Source organism: Scyliorhinus torazame, chromosome 4, assembly GCF_047496885.1.
Source record: "Scyliorhinus torazame isolate Kashiwa2021f chromosome 4, sScyTor2.1, whole genome shotgun sequence".
Classification (NCBI taxonomy): Eukaryota; Metazoa; Chordata; class Chondrichthyes; order Carcharhiniformes; family Scyliorhinidae; genus Scyliorhinus; species Scyliorhinus torazame.
Window position 1 is genome coordinate 159,462,615 of NC_092710.1, and position 21,731 is coordinate 159,484,345.

The 21,731-nt window shown below is 42.7% G+C and overlaps 1 protein-coding gene across 1 annotated transcript in view; it reads right to left on the reverse strand.

Annotated features, from left to right (window-relative positions):
* nbas (NBAS subunit of NRZ tethering complex) overlaps nucleotides 1-21,731 on the reverse strand; it is a 381,349-nt gene that overhangs the window by 347,071 nt on the left and 12,547 nt on the right. Inside the window, exons 5-12 of the mRNA XM_072498805.1 lie at nucleotides 21,132-21,179; nucleotides 15,292-15,335; nucleotides 13,995-14,128; nucleotides 11,969-12,102; nucleotides 9,998-10,096; nucleotides 9,322-9,460; nucleotides 5,251-5,313; nucleotides 2,138-2,266 (exon numbers count right to left, since the gene is read on the reverse strand). Coding sequence (XP_072354906.1) covers nucleotides 2,138-2,266; nucleotides 5,251-5,313; nucleotides 9,322-9,460; nucleotides 9,998-10,096; nucleotides 11,969-12,102; nucleotides 13,995-14,128; nucleotides 15,292-15,335; nucleotides 21,132-21,179 — 790 coding nt within the window. The remainder of the gene's footprint in view (nucleotides 1-2,137; nucleotides 2,267-5,250; nucleotides 5,314-9,321; nucleotides 9,461-9,997; nucleotides 10,097-11,968; nucleotides 12,103-13,994; nucleotides 14,129-15,291; nucleotides 15,336-21,131; nucleotides 21,180-21,731) is intronic.

Below are 21,731 nucleotides of genomic sequence, written 5' to 3' on the forward strand. Positions count from 1 at the left end.
CCATTTCCCTGGCCCTACACTCATCCCTAGAGCATCTCGAAAACAAGGACTCCTACATTAGACTCCCATTTATTGACTACAGCTCCGCCTTCAACACCATAACCCCAGCCAAGCTCATATCAAAGCTCCAAAACCTAGGACTTGGCTCCCCACTCTGCAACTAGATCCTCAATTTTCTGTCCAACAGACCACAATCAGTAAGGATGAACAACAACACCTCCTCCACAATAGTCCTCAACACCGGCACCCCGCAAGGCTGCGTACTTAACCCCCTACTCTACTCCCTGTACACACACGACTGCGTGGCAAAACTTGGTTCCAACTCCATCTACAGGTTTGCTGACGATACGACCATAGTGGGCCGGATCTCGAATAACGATGAGTCCGAATACAGGAGGGAGATAGAGAACCTAGTGGAGTGGTGTAGCGACAACAATCTCTCCCTCAATGCCAGCAAAACTAAAGAGCTGGTAATTTACTTCAGGAAGCAAAGTACTGTACACACCCCTGTCAGCATCAACGGGGCCGAGGTGGAGATGGTTAGCAGTTTCAAATTCCTAGGCGTGCACATCTCCAAAAATCTGTCCTGGTCCACCCACGTCGACGCTACCACCAAGAAAGCACAACAGCGCCTATACTTCCTCAGGAAACTAAGGAAATTCGGCATGTCCACATTGACTCTTACCAACTTTTATAGATGCACCATAGAAAGCATCCTATCGGGTTGCATCACAGCCTGGTATGACAATTGCTCGGCCCAGGACCGCGAGAAACTTCAGAGTCGTGAACACCGTCCAGTCCATCACACGAACCTGCCTCCCATCCATTGACTCCATCTACACCTCCCGCTGCCTGGGGAAAGCGGGCAGTATAATCAAAGATCCCTCCCACCCGGCTTACTCACTCTTCCAACTTCTTCCATCGGGCAGGAGATACAGAAGTCTGAGAACACGCACGAACAGACTCAAAAACTGCTTCTTCCCCACTGTTACCAGACGCCTAAATGACCCTCTTATGGACTGACTTCATTAACACTACACCCTGTATGCTTCATCCGATGCCAGTGCTTATGTAGTTGCATTGTATATGTGTTGCCCTATTATGTATTTTCTTTTATTCCCTTTTCTTCTCATGTACTTAATGATCTGTTGAGCTGCTCGCAGAAAAATACTTTTCACTGTACCTTGGTACACGTGACAATAAACAAATCCAATCCAATCCAATCCAATTACTTGATTATCTGTTCTTCAATTTCGATTGCTAGATCCAGAGGTGCTCCCTTTCTTGCAGCACTTACTATATGCTAGGTAGGAAAGGAGTCCTGCACTTATTGTAAAAACTCCGTTCCCGGAATACAATCTTTTCTCTAAGCTGCATGGCCACTTAAAAGCTCCTGCACGAATCAGTGACTTTAAGACATCACACATGCATAGTTGCATCAATAAAAAGGGCCCGGGCACCAGAATAAATCACGCGCGCACTGCAAATAAAAAAATGACAGGGTGTTTTGGTTGTACCCCTTAGTGTTCTTACCAAGTCATTTAACATCACATAAAAAGCTTTCAACATTATTATTTCACATGGCCGTTGACATATTTATTTTACCCCCCCCCCTTCTTCCCAAATGTGCAGGGCCTTCCTATAATCCAAAGGACTGCTATTTTTTTCAACGGTGACTCAGAAAATTCTAATGTACTCTAACGTGTGTATGAGAGAAAATGGCACTGGACAGCCAGAAAGAGACACAAAACATAAAAAATAAAAACTTTTGTTTTAAACTCTCCCAACATTTTTTTGTTACAATTTGTGCAAAGTGTAGGGGGTGAAGATTTAAGGTATTGAGCAAGGGAATATAAGGAAGAACGCAGCGACTGGTAATGACCTGCAATTTGCTACCCACGAGTGTTGGAAGCAGAGGCAATCAATGATTTCAAAAGGAAATTGAATGGGCACTTGAGTAAAATCAACTTGCAGCACTATGGACATAGAGTGGAGGAATGGGATTGACTCATCTCCTCGGAAGAAAGAGGACTGATTGAACTCCTTCAATGTTAATGACTGCCTTGTTTTGTCTAAAAGCTACACGTCATGGAACTCCGTTTATATATCCTCTGTATTAAAAAAATGCAAATTTCACCTGTACATCTTGTTTCCATTCTTTCTGTTGTCTCAGGGAAGGAATCTCCCATAAAGTCAACTGACCAGAGAAATGGATGACAGCCAGGAGTGTCCCATCAGGAGACAAACTCATTTTGAAAACTCCATCCTGCAAAACATGGCACAAGCAGCAACCGATGGTGAAAAATATTGCCACGTAATACCAGATGACTCAAAGTAATGCCCAGACTCTGTACACATAAAAACTAAGAGGAGTAGGCCATTCAGCCCTTCGAGCCTTATTAAATAGCTCCTCGACATTAACAGGTTTTATTGGATTATTAAATTTATTTTCCAAATAAAAGAAAATTTCAGCTCAATTCTGAGTACACCATAGGTAATCCACATGTTAGAAAAATGCAAGCAAGGCAGTCTATCGTCGTCAACAAAGAACTTGCCCTATTGCCCATACACTTGATCACAGCATAAGAAACGGCAATAATGTCATATTAAAATAAAGTTGTGCTATTATTTTGTTGATAAAAAAGGCAAATATTAAGGTAATTAACATTTGCCTTAATATTCAAACACAATTAGTTTTCCCTATCTTTGTGTTATTGTAAATACAATCACCGAAACTTTAAAATGAATCAGACAATCAAAGAAATATGGAGACAAGCAACATAAACACAAACATTATGCAATACTGAAGCTAGATTAAAAGTGCACTTATTGGCCTGGATTTTGTGGTCAGCGGTGAACAAAAGGCACCAGCCACTGAATAGCCGATGGACCTCCTCTAGGCGTTTGCACTGGAATTTGTGGGGATGAGAAATCCATTTAACTGCAGCACTCTTTATAGGGGTTCTCAGATCAATGCAAGGGCAAGGACTTCCTTAACCATCATTGAATAATGACAATAATAATAATAATAATAATAATAATAATAATAATAATAATAATAATAATCGCTTATTGTCACAAGTAGGCTTCAATGACGTTACTGTGAAAAGCCCCTAGTCGCCACATTCCGCCGCCTGTTCGGGGAGGCTGGAACGGGAATTGAACCCATGCTGCTAGCATTGTTCTGCATTACAAGCCAGCTGTTTAGCCCACTGTGCTAAACCAGCCCCTAGAACATGGGTTAGAAACTGCAATCAATGCCAAGTCTTCTGCAGGGGGCTACAGTGATAGAGAGGAAAAGTCAGATGGGTTAAGAGAGAAAGATAAAAATGACCGATAGATAAAGTTAAAAATAATTAAAATAATTTAACAATAATTAAAATCTGATGGCATTACACTCCATATCAGTAAAAGAAAATTTTCAGCAACCGTTTGTTTCATAATAAATAATGCCAGCACAGCATTTTAAAAAGATGGAAAAGACACACCCCAAATTTCTCTGGTTTTTCAGAGGTGTATCTATCACATATGTACAGCAATTTCATGCTCTTTGTGTTTTTCAATGGCGATGCTCTCAGGGAGATACCGTTCTAGTTCCAGAGCAGCAATTTTCTGATTTGAGTATAATTGCACATATGGAGATGCCAGAAGTTTCTGTCTCATTTACACTTCAAAGTGAGCAGTGATTCCAACTGCAAAAGCCAGGCCAATGTCTTTTAACTTTAAAATTACCAACACAAGTGCATATTAACACGGTTTAACAGTACTGTAATGCTATAAATAGTATTAGAAAGCCCTCAGAGTCTTTTGCTTCCTTAAAAAAAAGGTCACTTTTACGAGCGGTTTATTTCTTGACTATGAGTTAACATAGTTCACCAGCAAAGGGACTCGTGTTAAAAATTTCAGAACACATCAGCATTTCAGATTTCTTCTTCTTCAATAATTCTACTATACCGTCACAGGCAGCACACTGATGACACCATCATCCTTCTTCCAATTCACTGCCAGCACACAGCACACAATAGTTTTATTCAATTCGATGATTATCCACCAGTCATTTTCTCAAATCCCTAATGGCAAGTCATCTGTGCTCGTCATATCCAAATCAAAAGCTGCATTCAAATCCATTGACTGGGCTCACTGATATTGTGCTTTTAACTTTAAAATTACCAACACAAGTGCACCTCTGACATACCAAAGAAATTTGGGGTATGTCTTTCCCATCTTTTTTAAATGCTGTACTGGTCAACAATTATAATAATGCACAATTGTTTGGGTATGATTATTTTCAGCAGTAACTGAGAGTCCCAAATCAGGAAAACACTGAATGATGGTCTCTCATTTGGTATCATGTTTGCTTAATCCAATGAATGGTGTCCATGAGCTGATGTGGTATGCACTGCCCTCTAGCTGTGGGTTGGGCTTTTACACATTCTCTTTCAGAAGAGTTTACACCAAGTGAAGGTTATAAATACAATCTAGGCTTTTCTTGTAGAAAATTGAAGCGGTAGATCTGGAGCAGATTGATCATACAGTAAAAGTATTCAGGAGTTTTAACAACCTCTAAAATTCTAGCACGCAAAGTCTAAAAATCCAGTGATCTTGATTGTAAAACTGGTGTAAGAACAACAAAGTTTACTGACTGGCTGGGGAAAGCGGCTGGAACTTTATCATTCTCTTCTGGCACCCAATTTCCCTTATGAGCTTCTGGTCTACTGCATACCACAATCTTGAAACTTAATGATGGCTTATCAAAGTGCTTAATGTAGACAGGCTCTGGTAAAACTGAAGCATCAACAAATCCAGCTCAGGTAGTAAAAGCGCTAATAGTACAGTACAGATAATTTGAAGAGTGGAGATGGTTACATTGGTACTTACTTCATTTGAGGAACACTAGGCTGAAGAAAAGTGGCCGTTAATTTTAAATCTTCTGCAAATTGGGAAACCAAATGTCAGAATGAGAAGCCAGCAGAATGACTCCACTTTGTGAAGACAGATACAAATGTAATGCTGTTTACAGGCATGGGCTGGGCTACTGGCGAAGATCCCTGGAGGGAGAATCCCTCCTCCCTCCGATCAAGTCCGAGACCAGGCAGCTTTGCAGGCAGCCTTCCCACCCAGAGGGCAATTGGGCCTCTTAACATTAGAGTGCGTTTTCCCATTGTGAGCTGAAACTTTAAAAAGGTTAGGAAAAGGAGACTGAATTTTCCATGGGCACTCTCCATCCACTAAATGATCACTTTTTCATACCTGTTTTGATTCCCGTCTCCAAAAGCCTTGAAAATTCAGCATCTTTAAGAAACCTCTTTGTGACTGAAAACAAAGCACAAGATACAGGGTATTGGTTGGGTTAAACAAGCAGGAGTTTATGACTAAAATTCTGAAAGAAGTTTGCTTTGGCAACAAAGACTTCTTTTACACATAGTTGGCCAAAGAAGTGGACTTTACCAATGCAATGGTAACCAGGTTTGTCAGGATACTGGATGAAAGAAAAATAAAGAGATAGTACTCGAAAGGCAGGCAGTATATAATGTGATGGACAGATGCATGCTAGGCTGCTGGGGGGTTCAAGGGTAGAAATTTCAGAGTTGTTGGCCACAATTTTCCAAACCTCCTTAGATATAGGTGGATTTGCCAAACCATTGGATATTTTACTTCCCTGTTCAAAAAAGGAGACACGGAATTACAGACTAGTCAGCTCAACGTCAGTAGTGGGGAAACTTTTCAAAATTATAAAGAAAATGTTAACGAACTAAAATAGACTAATAAATTAAAGTCAGTGTGGGGTTTTAAGGAAAACTCGTTTGATTAACTTGATTAAGATTTTTGATGCGGCAGAGAGGGTGGATGAGGGCAATGTAGCTGAAGTTGTGAAGGTGGATTTTCAAAAGGCATATTGTAATGTGGCATTTATTAGGCTCGTTAGCAAAACTGAAGCTGATGGGATGCAGAGTTCAGCAGAAGCATAGTTACAAAATTGGAATATAGAAACATATAAAATAGGAGCAGGACGAGGCTATTCGGCCCTTCGAGCCTGCTCTGCCATTCATTATGATCATGGCTGATCACCCAACTCAATAATCTGAATCTGTCTTCCCTGCCTCATCCACCCCCCCGCTCCCAGTATCCTTTGATCCCCTTCGCCCCAAGTGCTATTCTAACTGTTTCTTGAAAACATTCAATGTTTTGGCCTCAACTACTTTCTGTGGTCGCAAATTCCAGAGGCTGCCCATTCTCTGGGTGAAGCAATTTCTCATCAGCTCTATCCTAAATTATCTAACCCATATCCTCAGACTGTGGCCTCTCGTTCTGGTCAACCCCAACTTCTGGAGCACCCTGCTTGCATCTACCCTGTCCTCTTAGAATTTTATAGATTTATATGAGATAATAATCTTTATTAGTGTCACAAGTAGACTTACATTAACACTGTAATGACGTTACTGTGAAATCCCTAGTTGCCACACTACGGCGCCTGTTCGGGTACACTGGCGGAGAAGTCAAAATGTCCAATTCACCGAACAAGCAAGTCTTTCGGGACTTGTAGGAGGAAACTGGAGCACCCGGAGGAAACCCACGCAGACACGGAGAACGTGCAGATTCCGCACAGACAGTGACCCAAGCCTGGAATCAAACCCAAGTCCCTGGCGCTGTAAACAACAGTGCTAACCACTGTGCTACCATGCTGACCCCTCCTCCTCATGCTTCTGAACTCCAGTGGATATAATCCTAACTGACTCAATCTCTCCTCATACGTTAGTCCTGCCATCCCAGGAATCAGTCTGGTAAACCTTCTCTGCACTCCCTCTCAAGCAAGAACATCCTTCATCAGATAAAGAGACCAAAACTGCACACAATATTCCAGGTGTGGCCTCACTAAAGTCCTGTATAATTGCAGCACGACATCCCTGCTCCTGCACGTGAATCCTCTCCCTATGGAGGTCAACATACGATTTGCCTTCTTTACCGACTGCTGCAACTGCATGTTTACCTGCAGAGGCTGGTGTAAGAGGACACCCCGGTCTCGTTGCACATTCCCCTCTCCTAATTTAAGGTCATTTAGATAATAATGTGCCTTTCCATAGCCTCGCATTTCTGCAAATTATTCTGCGTCCGACATTCATTTGCCACTCAATCAACCTGTCCAAATCACACTGAAGGATCTCTGCATCCTCCTCACAGCTCACCCTTCCCACCCAGCTTTGTGTCATCTGCAAATTTGGGGATATTACATTTAGTTCCCTCATCTAAATAATTAATATTATAGAAAAGATATACAGTGAATAGTTGGGCTCCTAGCACCGATCCAATGATACCCCACTTGTCACTGCCTGCCATTTGGAAAAAAACTGTTTATTCCTTTTTTTTGTTTCCTGCTTGCCAACCAGTTTTCTACAATATCATATCAATAACAATATCATATCATATATTTTCTATAATACATAGCAACAATGAATGTAAGAATTTTGGCTCTAAACCTGATGAGTGATTTCTGATCAACAAATATATTCTGCATTTATTTTTACAATATCTTCTTTGAGAAGGTGACTGAACAGGTAGACGAGGGTAGAGCAGTTGATGTGGTGTATATGGATTTCAGCAAAGCGTTTGATAAGGTTCCCCACGGTAGGCTATTGCAAAAAATACGGAGGCTGGGGATTGAGGGTGATTTAGAGATGTGGATCAGAAATTGGCTAGCTGAAAGAAGACAGAGGGTGGTGGTTGATGGGAAATGTTCAGAATGGAGTACAGTCACAAGTGGAGTACCACAAGGATCTGTTCTGGGGCCGTTGCTGTTTGTCATTTTTAATCAATGACCTAGAGGAAGGCGCAGAAGGGTGGGTGAGTAAATTTGCAGACGATACTAAAGTCGGTGGTGTTGTCGATAGTGTGGAAGGATGTAGCAGGTTACAGAGGGATATAGATAAGCTGCAGAGTTGGGCTGAGAGGTGGCAAATGGAGTTTAATGTAGAGAAGTGTGAGGTGATTCACTTTGGAAGGAATAACAGGAATGCAGAATATTTGGCTAATGGTAAAGTTCTTGAAAGTGTGGATGAGCAGAGGGATCTAGGTGTCCATGTACATAGATCCCTGAAAGTTGCCACCCAGGTTGATAGGGTTGTGAAGAAGGCCTATGGAGTGTTGGCCTTTATTGGTAGAGGGATTGAGTTCCGGAGTCGGGAGGTCATGTTGCAGCTGTACAGAACTCTGGTACGGCCGCATTTGGAGTATTGCGTACAGTTCTGGTCACCGCATTATAGGAAGGACGTGGAGGCTTCGGAGCGGGTGCAGAGGAGATTTACCAGGATGTTGCCTGGTATGGAGGGAAAATCTTATGAGGAAAGGCTGATGGACTTGAGGTTGTTTTCGTTGGAGAGAAGGAGGTTAAGAGGAGACTTAATAGAGGCATACAAAATGATCAGGGGGTTGGATAGGGTGGACAGTGAGAGCCTTCTCCCGCGGATGGATATGGCTGGCACGAGGGGACATAACTTTAAACTGAGGGGTAATAGATATAGGACAGAGGTCAGAGGTAGGTTCTTTACGCAAAGAGTAGTGAGGCCGTGGAATGCCCTACCTGCTACAGTAGTGAACTCGCCAACATTGAGGGCATTTAAAAGTTTATTGGATAAACATATGGATGATAATGGCATAGTGTAGGTTAGATGGCTTTTGTTTCGGTGCAACATCGTGGGCCGAAGGGCCTGTACTGCGCTGTATTGTTCTATGTTCTATGTTCTATGTTCTATCTTCACCAGTCACAGTGAGAATGAGGGGATTCCTTTCTGCTGTCCAGTCTAGTTGCTCATCATGTAAGGCAATTCACTCAACAGTGCACATTTCTTTTGGAAACATAACTCACAGTCGATCGCCAATTTGTACATGTCCCGCTTCAGTTCCACCAATAATGCTGAATCCTGACCTTGAAAAATATTAACCCAACAGAATCTAAATGGTTTTTCCACCATTCTTTGACATGGATTCAATAATAGCCTTCAAAACTAAATCTGAAAAATATATTGAGAAAGAGTGGGGCTAACTCTTCATTATGCTTCAGTGAAGCTGGCACAAACACGCTTGCTTGAATGGATTCCTTCCGCTGCACTATTCTATGATTTTATGTTCTTCCAATGAATGATTGTGCAAAAGAATCAAAATTTCACTTAACTGCAGTATTTTACTTAAAACTGTGAAACATATGGCTAACATGGTATTAATTTACACTTTGATACAAAATTTAATACAAGTTATTTAATACATGACTATTAATGCGATAAATAACTTGCTTATATTTGAAAAGGCCAAAAAAAGTTCACTACTTACAGTACCAACATCATCCTCATAGTTGGTGACCTGCTTGTAGTATGGAGCACCAGACAGAACCCGCCAGGCAGTTATTCCATAACTGGCCGCTTTAGAAACTCCTTTTTCACTGATTTCGCAGCCTCCTACCAGCAGTAACCTGTATTATTATAAATTATTTCCTTAGCATAGTATTAAAGGATTGGTTTTGCTCGTAACGGGAAAAGTACTTCTAAAAAAGTGTGCGCTACCTATTCATTATCTCAACCATACATTCTTAAACGTTTATTGCACCTACATTCCAAACACTAACCCTTATTTAGATTTTTCTGGTACTGGGTAGAGGGTACATAAAACGTTATGAGACTTGAAAATACTGTTTTTAACCTTCCCAGCTACTCCTTGTAAAGTAATTAAAAATTTAATACAGTATTGGTCCTCATTTTAACACCTCGCCTGATGAAAACCAGGCTGGGGGAAAAAAATTCAAGTAAATTAATATTAACCTGCTCATCTGACATCGTTGGAAGCCTACTACAATTTCAGCCTGAAGTCTTATTATTTAAAAAAAGGAAAGAATGATTTTTATAAGGTAAAGAACGTGCCTACCTCAATTAGAAGAAAGACTTTTCCGCTCACTTGCCAACTATACACAAACACATTTACAAGGCAGAAAAAAGCACAAAAGTATACTCACTTGTGGTCACAATGATAGATTACTGTAATAACACCATGAGAATAATGACTGTTAAAGTTGAAGCTGTGATTTTCTTGGTAACTTTGATGGGTTCCAACACTACACAGGGTAAAAATAAGACATAAGCATTTAAGGATTTTGGAAACTGTTCAACGTAATTGCCCAAATTTTGCAGCAAGGGTATGTTTTGGCTATTAGCATTTGCTATTACTAAGGAGGAAACTGGACAGCCGACTGCAGCGTCCACACATTCGCCATAAACGAGGATTATAAAGTTGCTGTCTGAGTTACACTGCTCTATCCTAAACTTTGACATCAGTACTTCTCTGACAGATTCAGTATTCACACATATCCAGTAGCATGAAGTTTCTGTACTGTGCACTGATCAAACCAGAAAAGGTTAGAGCTTGTCTGTTCGAGTGCAAGTTAATTTTAACAGCATGCCAAACAACTTTTCTGGGCATGAAAATCATGGCGTCTCATTCCTTCAGATTTTAATTAGTATTGGACATCTGAAAAAGTTGAAAGATTTAAATGAAATTTAAATTTTAAAAATGTTGTCTCTTTTATTTCTCTATAATCTCATCTTTCTATCCCTCTCTTTATTCTGTTCCTCTACAAGGTTTTACATTCATTAACTACTCTTAACTTGCACTTCCTGGTTTATATTGTGCATGGTTCATAGAATTTCTATAGTTCAGAAGGATATCATTCAGCCCATTGAATCTGCACCGACACTCTGGAGAGAGCACCACATCAAAGCCCACTGCCCCGCCCTATCCTCATAACCCCACCTAACCTGTGCATCTTTGGACACTAAGGGGTAATTTGGCATGGACAATCCACCTAACCTGCACTTCTTTGGACTGTGGGAGGAAACAGGAGCACCCGGGAGAATCCCACGCAGACACAGGGAGAACGTGAAAACTCCACAGTTACCCAATGCCAGAATTGAACCCGGGTCTCTGGTGCTGTGAGGCATCAGTGCTGACCACTGTGCCACCCTTCAGTAAGAATTCTTCAATCTTATTGGTTAAGGACGCAAATCCAAGTTGCTTGCCTTTTCACACAGGCTACAGATCCACTGTTTAGGCTCTCTAGTTACCACAAATTACATGTCTTTTGGTCAATTCAATAGATAATAGAACCTAATGATTATAATGTGAACAATAGAAAGTTTGAGGTATATGCAATGGTCAGTTGAAATACAAGCTTTGTTGAGTAACATTAGATTAATCCCAATAGTCCATTTACTGTCTCTATTAGGTGCAACCTCAACACTAATCAATGCCAGTATGACATTCTTGTGGCTATTTAAAATAATTAATCTGTATAGTGACAGAAATACTGTGACGTTTGATATATGTCACTTTTATTTCTGCATCTTTCTTAAACAGACTTCACTATTCACTGATTTTCACATTCCCAAAGTTAATGCTAATTAGCTAAAAGCCTTTATTTGTTTTATTGAAATTCAAAGTACCCGATTTAACTTACCAACAGGCTAAAGCAAATTCTTCAGCAAGGTGTGTTTTGTGTAACAATGATTATACATGTATGTAATTAAATAGAAGTGATCAGTGATCACACGCCACCAGCTCGGACAGTACTTATTTTCCTGAAAGAGAAATTATTTCTGCCAAACAATTATAATGAATTGAGCTGGTAGTAGTTAACAAGATGGCAAGACCAGGTCAAAGTCCAACCTGTTTATTTGGAATCACTAGCTTTCGGAGTGTAGCTCCTTCGTCAGGTGAGTGAAGGAGCTGATGAAGGAGCTGCCCCCCAAAAGCTAGTGATTCCAAATAAACCTGTTGGACTTTAAACTGGTGTTATAAGACATCTTACTGTGCCCACCCCAGTCCAACGCCGGCATCTCCACATCAAAGGTAGCAAGAGGTAGTCATATATCTGTGCAGTTGAAATGTCATGCAAACTACTGTAGATCAATTTCAAAAGTCTACATCTTACCTGACCAAGTAACTTTTCAACTGCCCTCGATAGTTCACAACCAGAAGTTCTGTTGAACACTGAGGATTGTCACTGGACTCCAAGAATATCAATCCTGCTACAGCATAACTAAGATCGCCTGCGGAACTAGTAGCCTTAAAAAAAAAATTGTTATTTATATATGTCTCCTTCTTTACTCAAAAATTGATAATCCTTTGACATCTACTCCAACAGCAGATTGAACTTTGACAAATTGTTTAAAAGTCACTACAAAAAAGAAATACCACGAGGCCTTCACCAGTACTGTATTTTTAGACTATCTCTTCCCCTTAAATTATGATTCTCTTTCAAATTAAATATTAGGCTTGGTCTGATAGTATGACGACCATTTGCTAATTGTCTTTTCAGTTTGAAGATGCGAGGGGCATCAAAATATTCTGGGTAGCTTTTTTATTCATTCATGGGAATGTGAGCATTGCTGACAAGGTCAACATTCACTGTTGTCCCAAAGTACCCTTGTGATGCTTGGGTGGGTGGGGGAAGGGCGGGGCATGGAAAGAGTCCTGACAACAATGAAAGGACAGTGATACAGTTTCAGGTCACGTTGACGGAAGGGAGCTTGCAAGTGGCGTTATTCTATGTGTCTGACTCTCGGTGGTAGAGGTTGCCAGTTTGGAAGGCGTAAATGTAAGGTGCCTTGATGAGCTGCAGCAATGCGTTTGTAGATGATACACACAGTTGTCATTGTGCACCAGTGGTGGAAGATAGTGGATAGGGGTGCCAATCAAGCAGGCTACTTTAATTGCATGTTGTTGATGCTGCACTCATCCGGGCATGTAGAAAGTATTCAACCACATTATGCCTTGCCAATGTGGAACAGACTTTGGGGAGTCAGGAGACGAGTTACACACCACAGAATTTTCAGCCTCTCATCTGTTCTTGTAGCCACAGTATTAATGTGGCTAGTCCAGTTCAGTTTCTGGTCAATGGTAACCCCCAGGATGCAGATGATGAGGGATTCAGAGACCGTAATGCTATTGAATGTCAAGGGGTGATCATTAGTTTCTCTCATGCTGTAAATCATCATTGGTGAAGCAGCTGAAGATGGTTGGGCCTCCTGGAGGATTTCCAGAAGTGATGCCCTGAGCTGAAATAACTGGCCTCTAACAACCACAACTATCTTCCTTTCAGCTAGGTATAACTCCAACTACTGGAGAGTTTTCTTCCTGATTCCCATTGACTTCAATTTTGCTTAGACTCTTTGATGTCAACCTCAGTCAATGACTGTTTTGAAGACAAAGGCAGTAACTCTCTCACCTCGGGAATTCAACTCTTTTGTCCATGTTGGACCAAGACTGTAATGAGGTCTGTAATTAGCTGGATTGGATTTGCCCTGTTTTTTTGTGGACAGGACATAGTTGCATAGGTTTCCAGTTGCACAAGTTTCCACATCACCAGGCAGATGCCACAGCTTTGACTTGTCCTCCAGTGTTTTTTCTCATCTTATGTAGAAACAGGACATGCCTAACCTGCTTGTATCCCTCTGTATCACAGTATTAATACATTGCATTTGCCTGCACTAATGGAAGTGTTGATTTTATTTTTAATTGCAAGCCTATGATACCTCTGAAACAGACATGGAGACTCATTTAATGCCAACACCATATCATATTGAATGAGCTTTTGTTTCAAATTATTGGCAAAGGTGGTCACCAAAAGATGGGAAGAATTAATTTTAGCCAGAAAAAAAAGAGTACACATTGCTGTAAAAAAAGAATTTGACCAAATGACTCAATCTTGATTACCTGCTGATAATTACATAAATATTAAAACAGTGCACATTCAATTGTTAATATTTTACATTATTCCATTTATCCCAACAATTTCCCTCGGACTTCCTTCAAACCCCATGTTTTCAACGTGTTTTTAGTCTATTGGATGTAGGTTTCCCAACATATGTCCATAACGGGCAAACAAACATTACTCTCATAGGACAGTACATTGCACATTCACATGTAGAAATATACAAGATGAATTTCAGTGTTACCGGTAGAATGATGAAAAGTTCACTGCCCATCAAGTCAAACACTCTCACTGTGCCTGTACTTTCAGCATAAGCCAGCAGTGTACAATCATGACTCCATGTCACACAACGCCACTGGGGGTGAGGGTCTTTTGGAACTAAGGACAGAAATGAAGAATAGCTAAAATTTGCATACTGTCAATATCCAAAAAGTCTCACCATTAATAAAATGTATTAAAGCTGTATGTTATGAGAAGGAAATTGGCTTTCACTCCATTGCCTGAAAACTGTTGTAAAGAAATAATTAGTCATTAGACAGATCATTTATATAGTGTCAATTTCTTCAAATAATACCCTAACGAATGACAATACTGTGACTCTTATCGCTCAATCCGCTGCATTAAACACATGTAGTATGGTACCTATCAACCAAATACATTTTGACAAATATATGAATAGGATGGGAATAGAGGGATACGGACCCCGGAAGTGTAGAAGATTTTAGTTTAGAAGGCTTGGAGGGCCGAAGAGCCTGTTCCTGTGCTGTACTTTTCTTTGTTCTTTGTTCAAACTGTGATAGCAATGCTGATCAGGGCAGTTTATAAAAGCTGATTTCCCCATGCTATCAAATATGCAAATAAGGTATAACCGCAATAATATGTTTCCTTAGAATTCTAATTTAACCAAAGGACACTATCTATATGATCTGCAATTAAGATTTATCTGGGCAAGGGAGACAATTTTAACCACTAATCATAGAATTGTACAGCATTGAAAAAGGCCATTCAGCCCACAGTATTTGTGCCAATTTGCTCACCCACCTACTGCCCACATCATTTTTATTTTACAAATTTAGAGTACCCAATTCATTTTTTTTCTAATTAAGGGGCAATTTAGCGTGGCCAATCCACCTACGCTGCACATCTTTTGGGTTGTGGGGGCGAAACCCACGCAAACACGGGGAGAATGTGCAAACTCCACACGGACAGTGACCCACAGCCGGGATCAAACCTGTGACCTCGGAGCCGTGAAGCCACAGTGCTAACCACTGTGCCACCGTGCTGCCCGCCCACATCATTTTAATTTTTTTTATTTCAGTCATTTATCAAAATGATAATAGCATTATTAAGCTGCAAACATGTTATGAATCTCAAACGTTCCAACTTAGAAAAGATTAAAGCTAAAAGATAGATGAAAGCTCTCAAAGGTGCCTTGTTAAGCAAGTCTATTGAAAGTGTATATGGAAAGCTCTAATCGTAATATAAGCAATTCTATTATAAGACCCTTTAAGTACAGCATAGAATTTTAATTGGTACAATACCTATACATTTTCCAATGACAGATCCAAATTCATCTCTTGCAGATCTGTAAAATAAATTGCCAAAATTAACTAAATAATGCAAACTTTTATTCAATTATTTTAGGAAACCCAAAGTATTTTGTAAGAACATCTCAAGACTCATAGAATTCCAACAGTGCAGGAAGCCATTCGGCCCATCAAGCCTCATCGACCCTCCAAAAGAACACCCTACCTCGGCCCATCTTCTGCGCTATCCATGTAACCCCACTTTTGTGAGGGCCATGAAGAATCCAGCATGAGTTTGTAGAATCAAAAGAAATAACTTTATTTATATTTACATATATACAACAGCAGCAGTACTCCACCACTGCTCACTCCTCACTAGCTGGTTCCACACTGGCCAGCTCTATTTATGCAGGTGGCTCAGCTAATGATTTCTCAGCCCCTCTCATTGGGGAAGCTCATACTCATTAAGGATTGTGGGATTGCCATTAGTCTCCAGTCAGTAGTAATCAGGCAGGTTATAACAAACCTTCTTCCCAAAGTCCAAGGAATCCACCGAAGACCCTGGCGAAGGAGGGCTTCGGACACGTTTTGCCGCAGGCCGGACACCATTTGCACGAGGTGTTGGATCGTGCGGCGTGTAACAAGAAGAATGGCGCTTCCGCGATTAACGGCGTAACAGCTGTACATCACAGGCTGTGGGACCGAGTACTCCCCCTCGGAGGCGTCCTATGTCTCCATCTCGGAGTCGGAGTCCACTGCCTCCGTCATCTCGGCGTCCCTATCTCCACGCGGTTCTGCAACGACCTGCGCAGGCTTTGAGTGTGGTACCAGAGGAAGATCGTGAGGATGATCCTCCACTGTGTCTGGTCTCTGCGGCTGTAGAAGGGAGCTCCGGGGGTAGGGAATCTTTGGAAGAGGCAGCCTTCTGGACCGAACATGGTCTACATGCTTGCGCTGGAGACGACCCTCGCTTGCACCAGGTAAGAGATAGGCCCCGTTCGTCGAACCTGCACATGCCTGGACACCAAGGGGCAATTTTGCATGGCCAATCCACCTCACCTGCACATCTTTGCACTGTGGAAGAAAACTGGAGTACCCACTGCAAGCCCACGCAGACACTGGGAGTGTGTGCAAACGAGCAGGAGCGAGAAAGCTGGAAACTAATGATAATCTTTATTGTCACAAGTAGGCTTACATTAACACTGCAATGAAGTTACTGTGAGAAGCCCCTAGTCGCCACATTCCTGTTCGAGTACACAGAGGGAGAATTCAGAATGTCTAAATTACCTAACTGCACTTCTTTCGGGACTTGTGGGAGGAAACCAGAGCACCCGGAGGAAACCCACCCAGGCACGGGGGAAAACGTGCAGACTCCACACAGACAATGATCCAAGCCAGGAGTCAAACCTGGGACCCTGGTGCTGTGAAACAACCGTGCTAACCACAGTGCTACAATGACGCCCACTGTTGACCTGTTAGCCTTACATCAGTAATTGAGAAAATGCCACAATCCATAATAAAGCATGTGATAAGTGGACACTTGGATAATAATCATCTAATTGGGCATAGTCAACATGGAAAATAATGTTTGAAAAACCTGTTGGGAGTTTTTGAATATGTTACTGACAGAATTGAGAAATGGCAATCAGTGAACATAGTATACTTGCATTGTCAGAAGGTTTTTGACAAGTTCCCCGCAAGAGATTGATTAACAAAATTAAAGCACATGGGATAGGGAATAATATACTGGCATGGAATAAGGATTGGTTAACGGGCAGAAAACAGGAGTAGGAATAACAGGGCCATGCTCGTATTGGCTCCTGGGGTACCACAAGGAACAGTATTTGGGGCCCACTGTTCAAAATATAAATCAATTATTTGGATGTGGGGACCAAATGTAATATTTCCAGGTTTGCGATTGACACAAAACTAGGTGGAAACATGTGTTGCGAGAAAGATCCAAAGCAGCTTCAAGAGGATTTGGACAGACTTTGTGAGGAGGAAGAGTACAGTAGCTGGAATATAAAATGGAAAAATGTGAAGTTATCCAGTTTGACAGGAGAAACAAGTGAGCAGAGTATTTCTTAAATGTAAGAAATTACGAATTGTCAGGGGTGACACGATGGTACAGTGTAGCACTGCTGCCACACTCCGCCGAGGCCCCGGGTCACTGTCCGTGTGATGTTTGCACATTCTCCCTGTTCCTGTGTAGCTTTCACTCCACAACCCAATGGTGTGCAGGGTGGGTGGATTGGCTGTGCTAAATTGTCCCATAATTGGAAAAAATTAAAAATATACATTGTAAAGTGTCAAGAGGTAAACTTTCAATGAAACACACAGCACTGCAATACGAGGCCCCGCCAAATTTGAGGGGGGGGGGGGGGGGGCATCACATACAGAGGGTGACAGTTGTGGTGGGAACACCAATCACAGCCTTGGTAGCTCAAAATTTGCTGAATGAGCTCACTAGCAAGCAATACAGAACAACAATGGGCTCTGATTGGTGGACTCCCCACCATTAGAGTGGGAATATAGTTTGCCAGAGTGATGGTGGAGACTTAGATTGTTCAGACACAGATTTCCTAATTTGGTGCAACGTTTCTGAACTTTCATTGAGTGAAGATACAAGGCAGCAGTCAGGTTTCTGGCATTTGGTCTGGCGGGCAGCCCGAGGCAAAAATTATGTCACTGGACTAATATTGGGGTGCAAGTTATCAGGCTGAAAAACAAGCAGGCTAGGCATGTTCTGTTTCTACATCGGATGAGAAAAAACACTGGAGGACAAGTCTAAGTTGTGGCATCTACCTGGTGATGCGGAAAATTATGCAGCTCTGTCCTAACAACAAAAAGGACAAATCCAATCCAACTAATTACCACCCTGTCACTCTTCTCTCAATCATCAGCAAATTGATGGGAGGTGTCACTGACAGTGCTATCAAGTGGCACTTACTCAGCTATGACCTGTTCACAGATACTCATTTTAGATTCTGCAAGAGCAACTTGGCTCCAGACCCTCATTACAGTCTTGGTCCAACATGGACAAAAGAGTTAAATTCCCGAGGTGAGAGATTTACTGTCTTTGTCATCAAAACAGTCATTGACTGAGTGTGGCATCAAAGAGTCTTAACAAAATTGAAGTCAATGGGGATCAGGAAGAAAACTCTCCAGTAGTTGGAGTTATACCTAGCTGAAAGGAAGGTGGTTGTGGTTGTCAGAGGCCAGTTATTTCAGCCCAAGGCATCACTTCTGGAATTCCTCCAGGAAGAGAGGCAGAGGCGCTAGCCAACGACTGTCGAGGAGAGAAGTAAGGTGAATCATGACCTCCAAGCTGGGACTGAAGAGGGTGGGTGGGCAACCCACCAAAAGGAACAAAGGCCACCAGGCTACATAGCCAGCAACAGTGGACAAGAGCACATGCAGTTGACGAGGCCCGTGGCCCAGCCATTCAAGCAAGAGCATAGAGGTGAGCAGAGCAGCAGTTGGGAGGTGCAAAGAAGGCCAGGCAAGCGCTGGTATCGTGCCTCGGGGAATAGGGGGGAGCAGCAGCCAGCTGGGGCAGAGTGATGGACCAGCCAGGCAACAGGACTGAAAATGAGAGGGCTGGGCAGCAACCAGACTGGGCGGTGAGGGCGAAAGAGCAGAGGATAGGCCAGATAGCCAGCAGCAGAAGCCAGGCATCCAGCCAGAAGCACAGCGGTCATCGATGGTCGAGGCCCGGCCATCCATGCCGTAATTGGGGGCGGGCTCTACCAAGGGGGAGAGCAAGGGCCCCCGAAAAGTATAGGACTGCCTCTGCAATGTGTAATGTTCAAAGGGACATGGGTGTCCTTGTCAATAAGTCACTGAAGGCTAACATACAAGTGCAGCAAACAATTAGGAAGGCTAATGGTAAGTTGGTCTTTACGCAAGAGAATTTGGGTACAGGAGTATCGCAGTCCTGCTTCAACTGTATAGAAACTTGGTTAGAACAAGGTGTCGTTTTGGTTCCACTGCCTTAGGAAAGTTATTATTGCCATAGAGGGAGTGAGCAAATGCACTCGGCTTATTCCCAAAAGGAATATTCCCAGCAGGCTCAATGGGCTTAATGGCCTACTCCTGCTTTCTGTTCTTATGATTGATCTGCCAAACTGAGGTAGCTGATTTCAGTTGGGGCCACAGTAGTCCAGTCAGCCACAACATTCCTGCTCTAGAAAACAAAAAGGAAAATTAAACACAGTCGAGGCTCCCATTCCCCTGCAAGTCTCTTGTAAATCTCTGCTCAAAGGTGAAGAACGGCCACTTTGGTAAGGTACCAGAGAATGTGCATGGAACCAAATCAGTCATCAATGAGCAAGATCAGAATAGAAATAAAAACCGGAGAGTGAAAGGTGCACTGTAGGGATTCTATAATTCCACCCTCCTCCACCCAATCATCCATCATAGCCAGCTGAGTATATCAGTAGTAAACATCTCCGTAATCAATCAGCAACAATTTAGATCTGGGGTGATTTTTCTTTTACTTTTCTTTTGGGGGGGGGGGGGGGGCACGCTGCAGGGGGTGAAGAAATATTAGTTAAGTTGAACCCCTCCAATGGTCTATCGAGTAGTCCAACAAAAAACTGCTGAAAATGTCCTAATAAAGTCAGTAAATCACAAGTGCCTGTTGAAGCAAGAATCCAAACACGAAGGATAAGCAGATAGATTTGAATGAAGTTGGGTCGGAGGAAGTTTTTGTGGAGCATAAATATTGGGACAGACCAGCTGGGCTGAATGTCATGTTTCTTTGCTGCAAATTCCATGTAGGACTTACATATGAAAGAAAAAGACTTGATTTCACTTTCCGGTTACTCGTCACATTTTGAAAAATGTTGGGTTCGATTTCCCCCCCCCCCCCCCCCTCCCCCACGCCGGAAGGGAGAATCGCCGGGGCGCTGTGCCGCCCCAACCCCCGCACGCGATTCTCTCACCCCCCGGAAACCAGCGGCGCTCGATTCGCACCGGGCCGCTCGGAGAACCGGCGAGCGGCAATTCTCCGGGCCGGATGGGGCGAGCGGCCGCTACGACATGACATGTTCCCGCTGGCGCCATCCACCCCTGGTTGCTGCCAGCGGGAACTCTGTGGGAACGCTGGGAGGGTGGCCTGTGGGGAGGGGGCAGTGGGGGGTCTCCTTCACCAGGGTAGCCTCTGCTGGGTCTGGCCCGCGATCAGGGCTCACCGATCGGCGGGCCGGCCTCTTCCCCCCCCCCGGGCCTACCTCCTTCCGTGTGCAGCCCCAGAACACCAACGCCATGTTGGTGAGGGGCCGGCCTGCATAAGACGTTCCCCGCGCATGCGCAGGATGGCGCGGCCCAACTACGCGTGCGCAATTTGGGCTGCCCCTACTGCGCATGCGCGGGTTGGCGTGGCGCCCATTTAGCACCACGTAAGGACGCTGGAGCGGCGTAAACCGCTCCAGCACCATGCTGGCCCCCTGTGGGAGCCAGAATAGGTCATGCCCGGGCTCTGTTTGCGCCGTCGTGAAATGCGACGGCGTTCACGATGGCACGGGCACTTGGTCCACGCCACGGAGAATCGCCCCCATAATGTAAAAGGATAATTTTTTTTTTTTTAAATTTGGAATACGTAATTAATTTTTTCCAATCAAGGGGCAATTTAGCGTGGCCAATTGATCTACCCTACACATCTTGGGATTGTGGGGGCGAAACCCACTCAAACTTGGGGAGAATATGCAAACTCCACAGGGACAGTGACCCAGTGCCGGGATCGAACCTGGGACCTCGGTGCAGTGAGGCAGCAGTGCTAACCACTGCGCCATCGTGCTACCCTTATGCAAAAAGATAATGAAGTAGAATATTTTATAGATACCATACAGTACCTGATCTCAATACACTGGTCCTGAACCACTGCCAACAACTTCCCATTCCTGTCAGAAAACAGGAGAAAACTGAATGTAAAGTTTTCATGCATATAAACTCTGAACAATGAACATTACATACAGATCTAAAATTTTAATACTCAAAAGATAGCACAAGGGGCTCAACAAAGCTGCTTACTAAAAATGAGGTTCAATCAGCAAAAACTTGTTGGTATGAAAATAGTCTATGTAAGGTATTAAAACTGTAGAAGTGTTAATCACAACTTTACAAACAAAATGCTAGGCATCATAGAGGCACATTTTCAGGCCAGCACTTGGTATTACTATCCGAATGAAACAAACCAAAAGCACTGCTGATTGCAAGGCGATATCAAATGCACTAAAAACTGTCTTAAAAAGAGATTGGCATGGGGCTTTTATTTTAATAACCAGCTTAAATTTGGCTTATTATACCCGAGTAAATGTCTTGTAGCTTCACTTTTTAAAAAAAACCATACCAATGTAAGTTTAATGGATATATTGGACCATAATTTGCTATCTAAATAATGATACTTGTCATTATTTCCATAACTTTAGGCAAGGATTAAATATGAATATAAA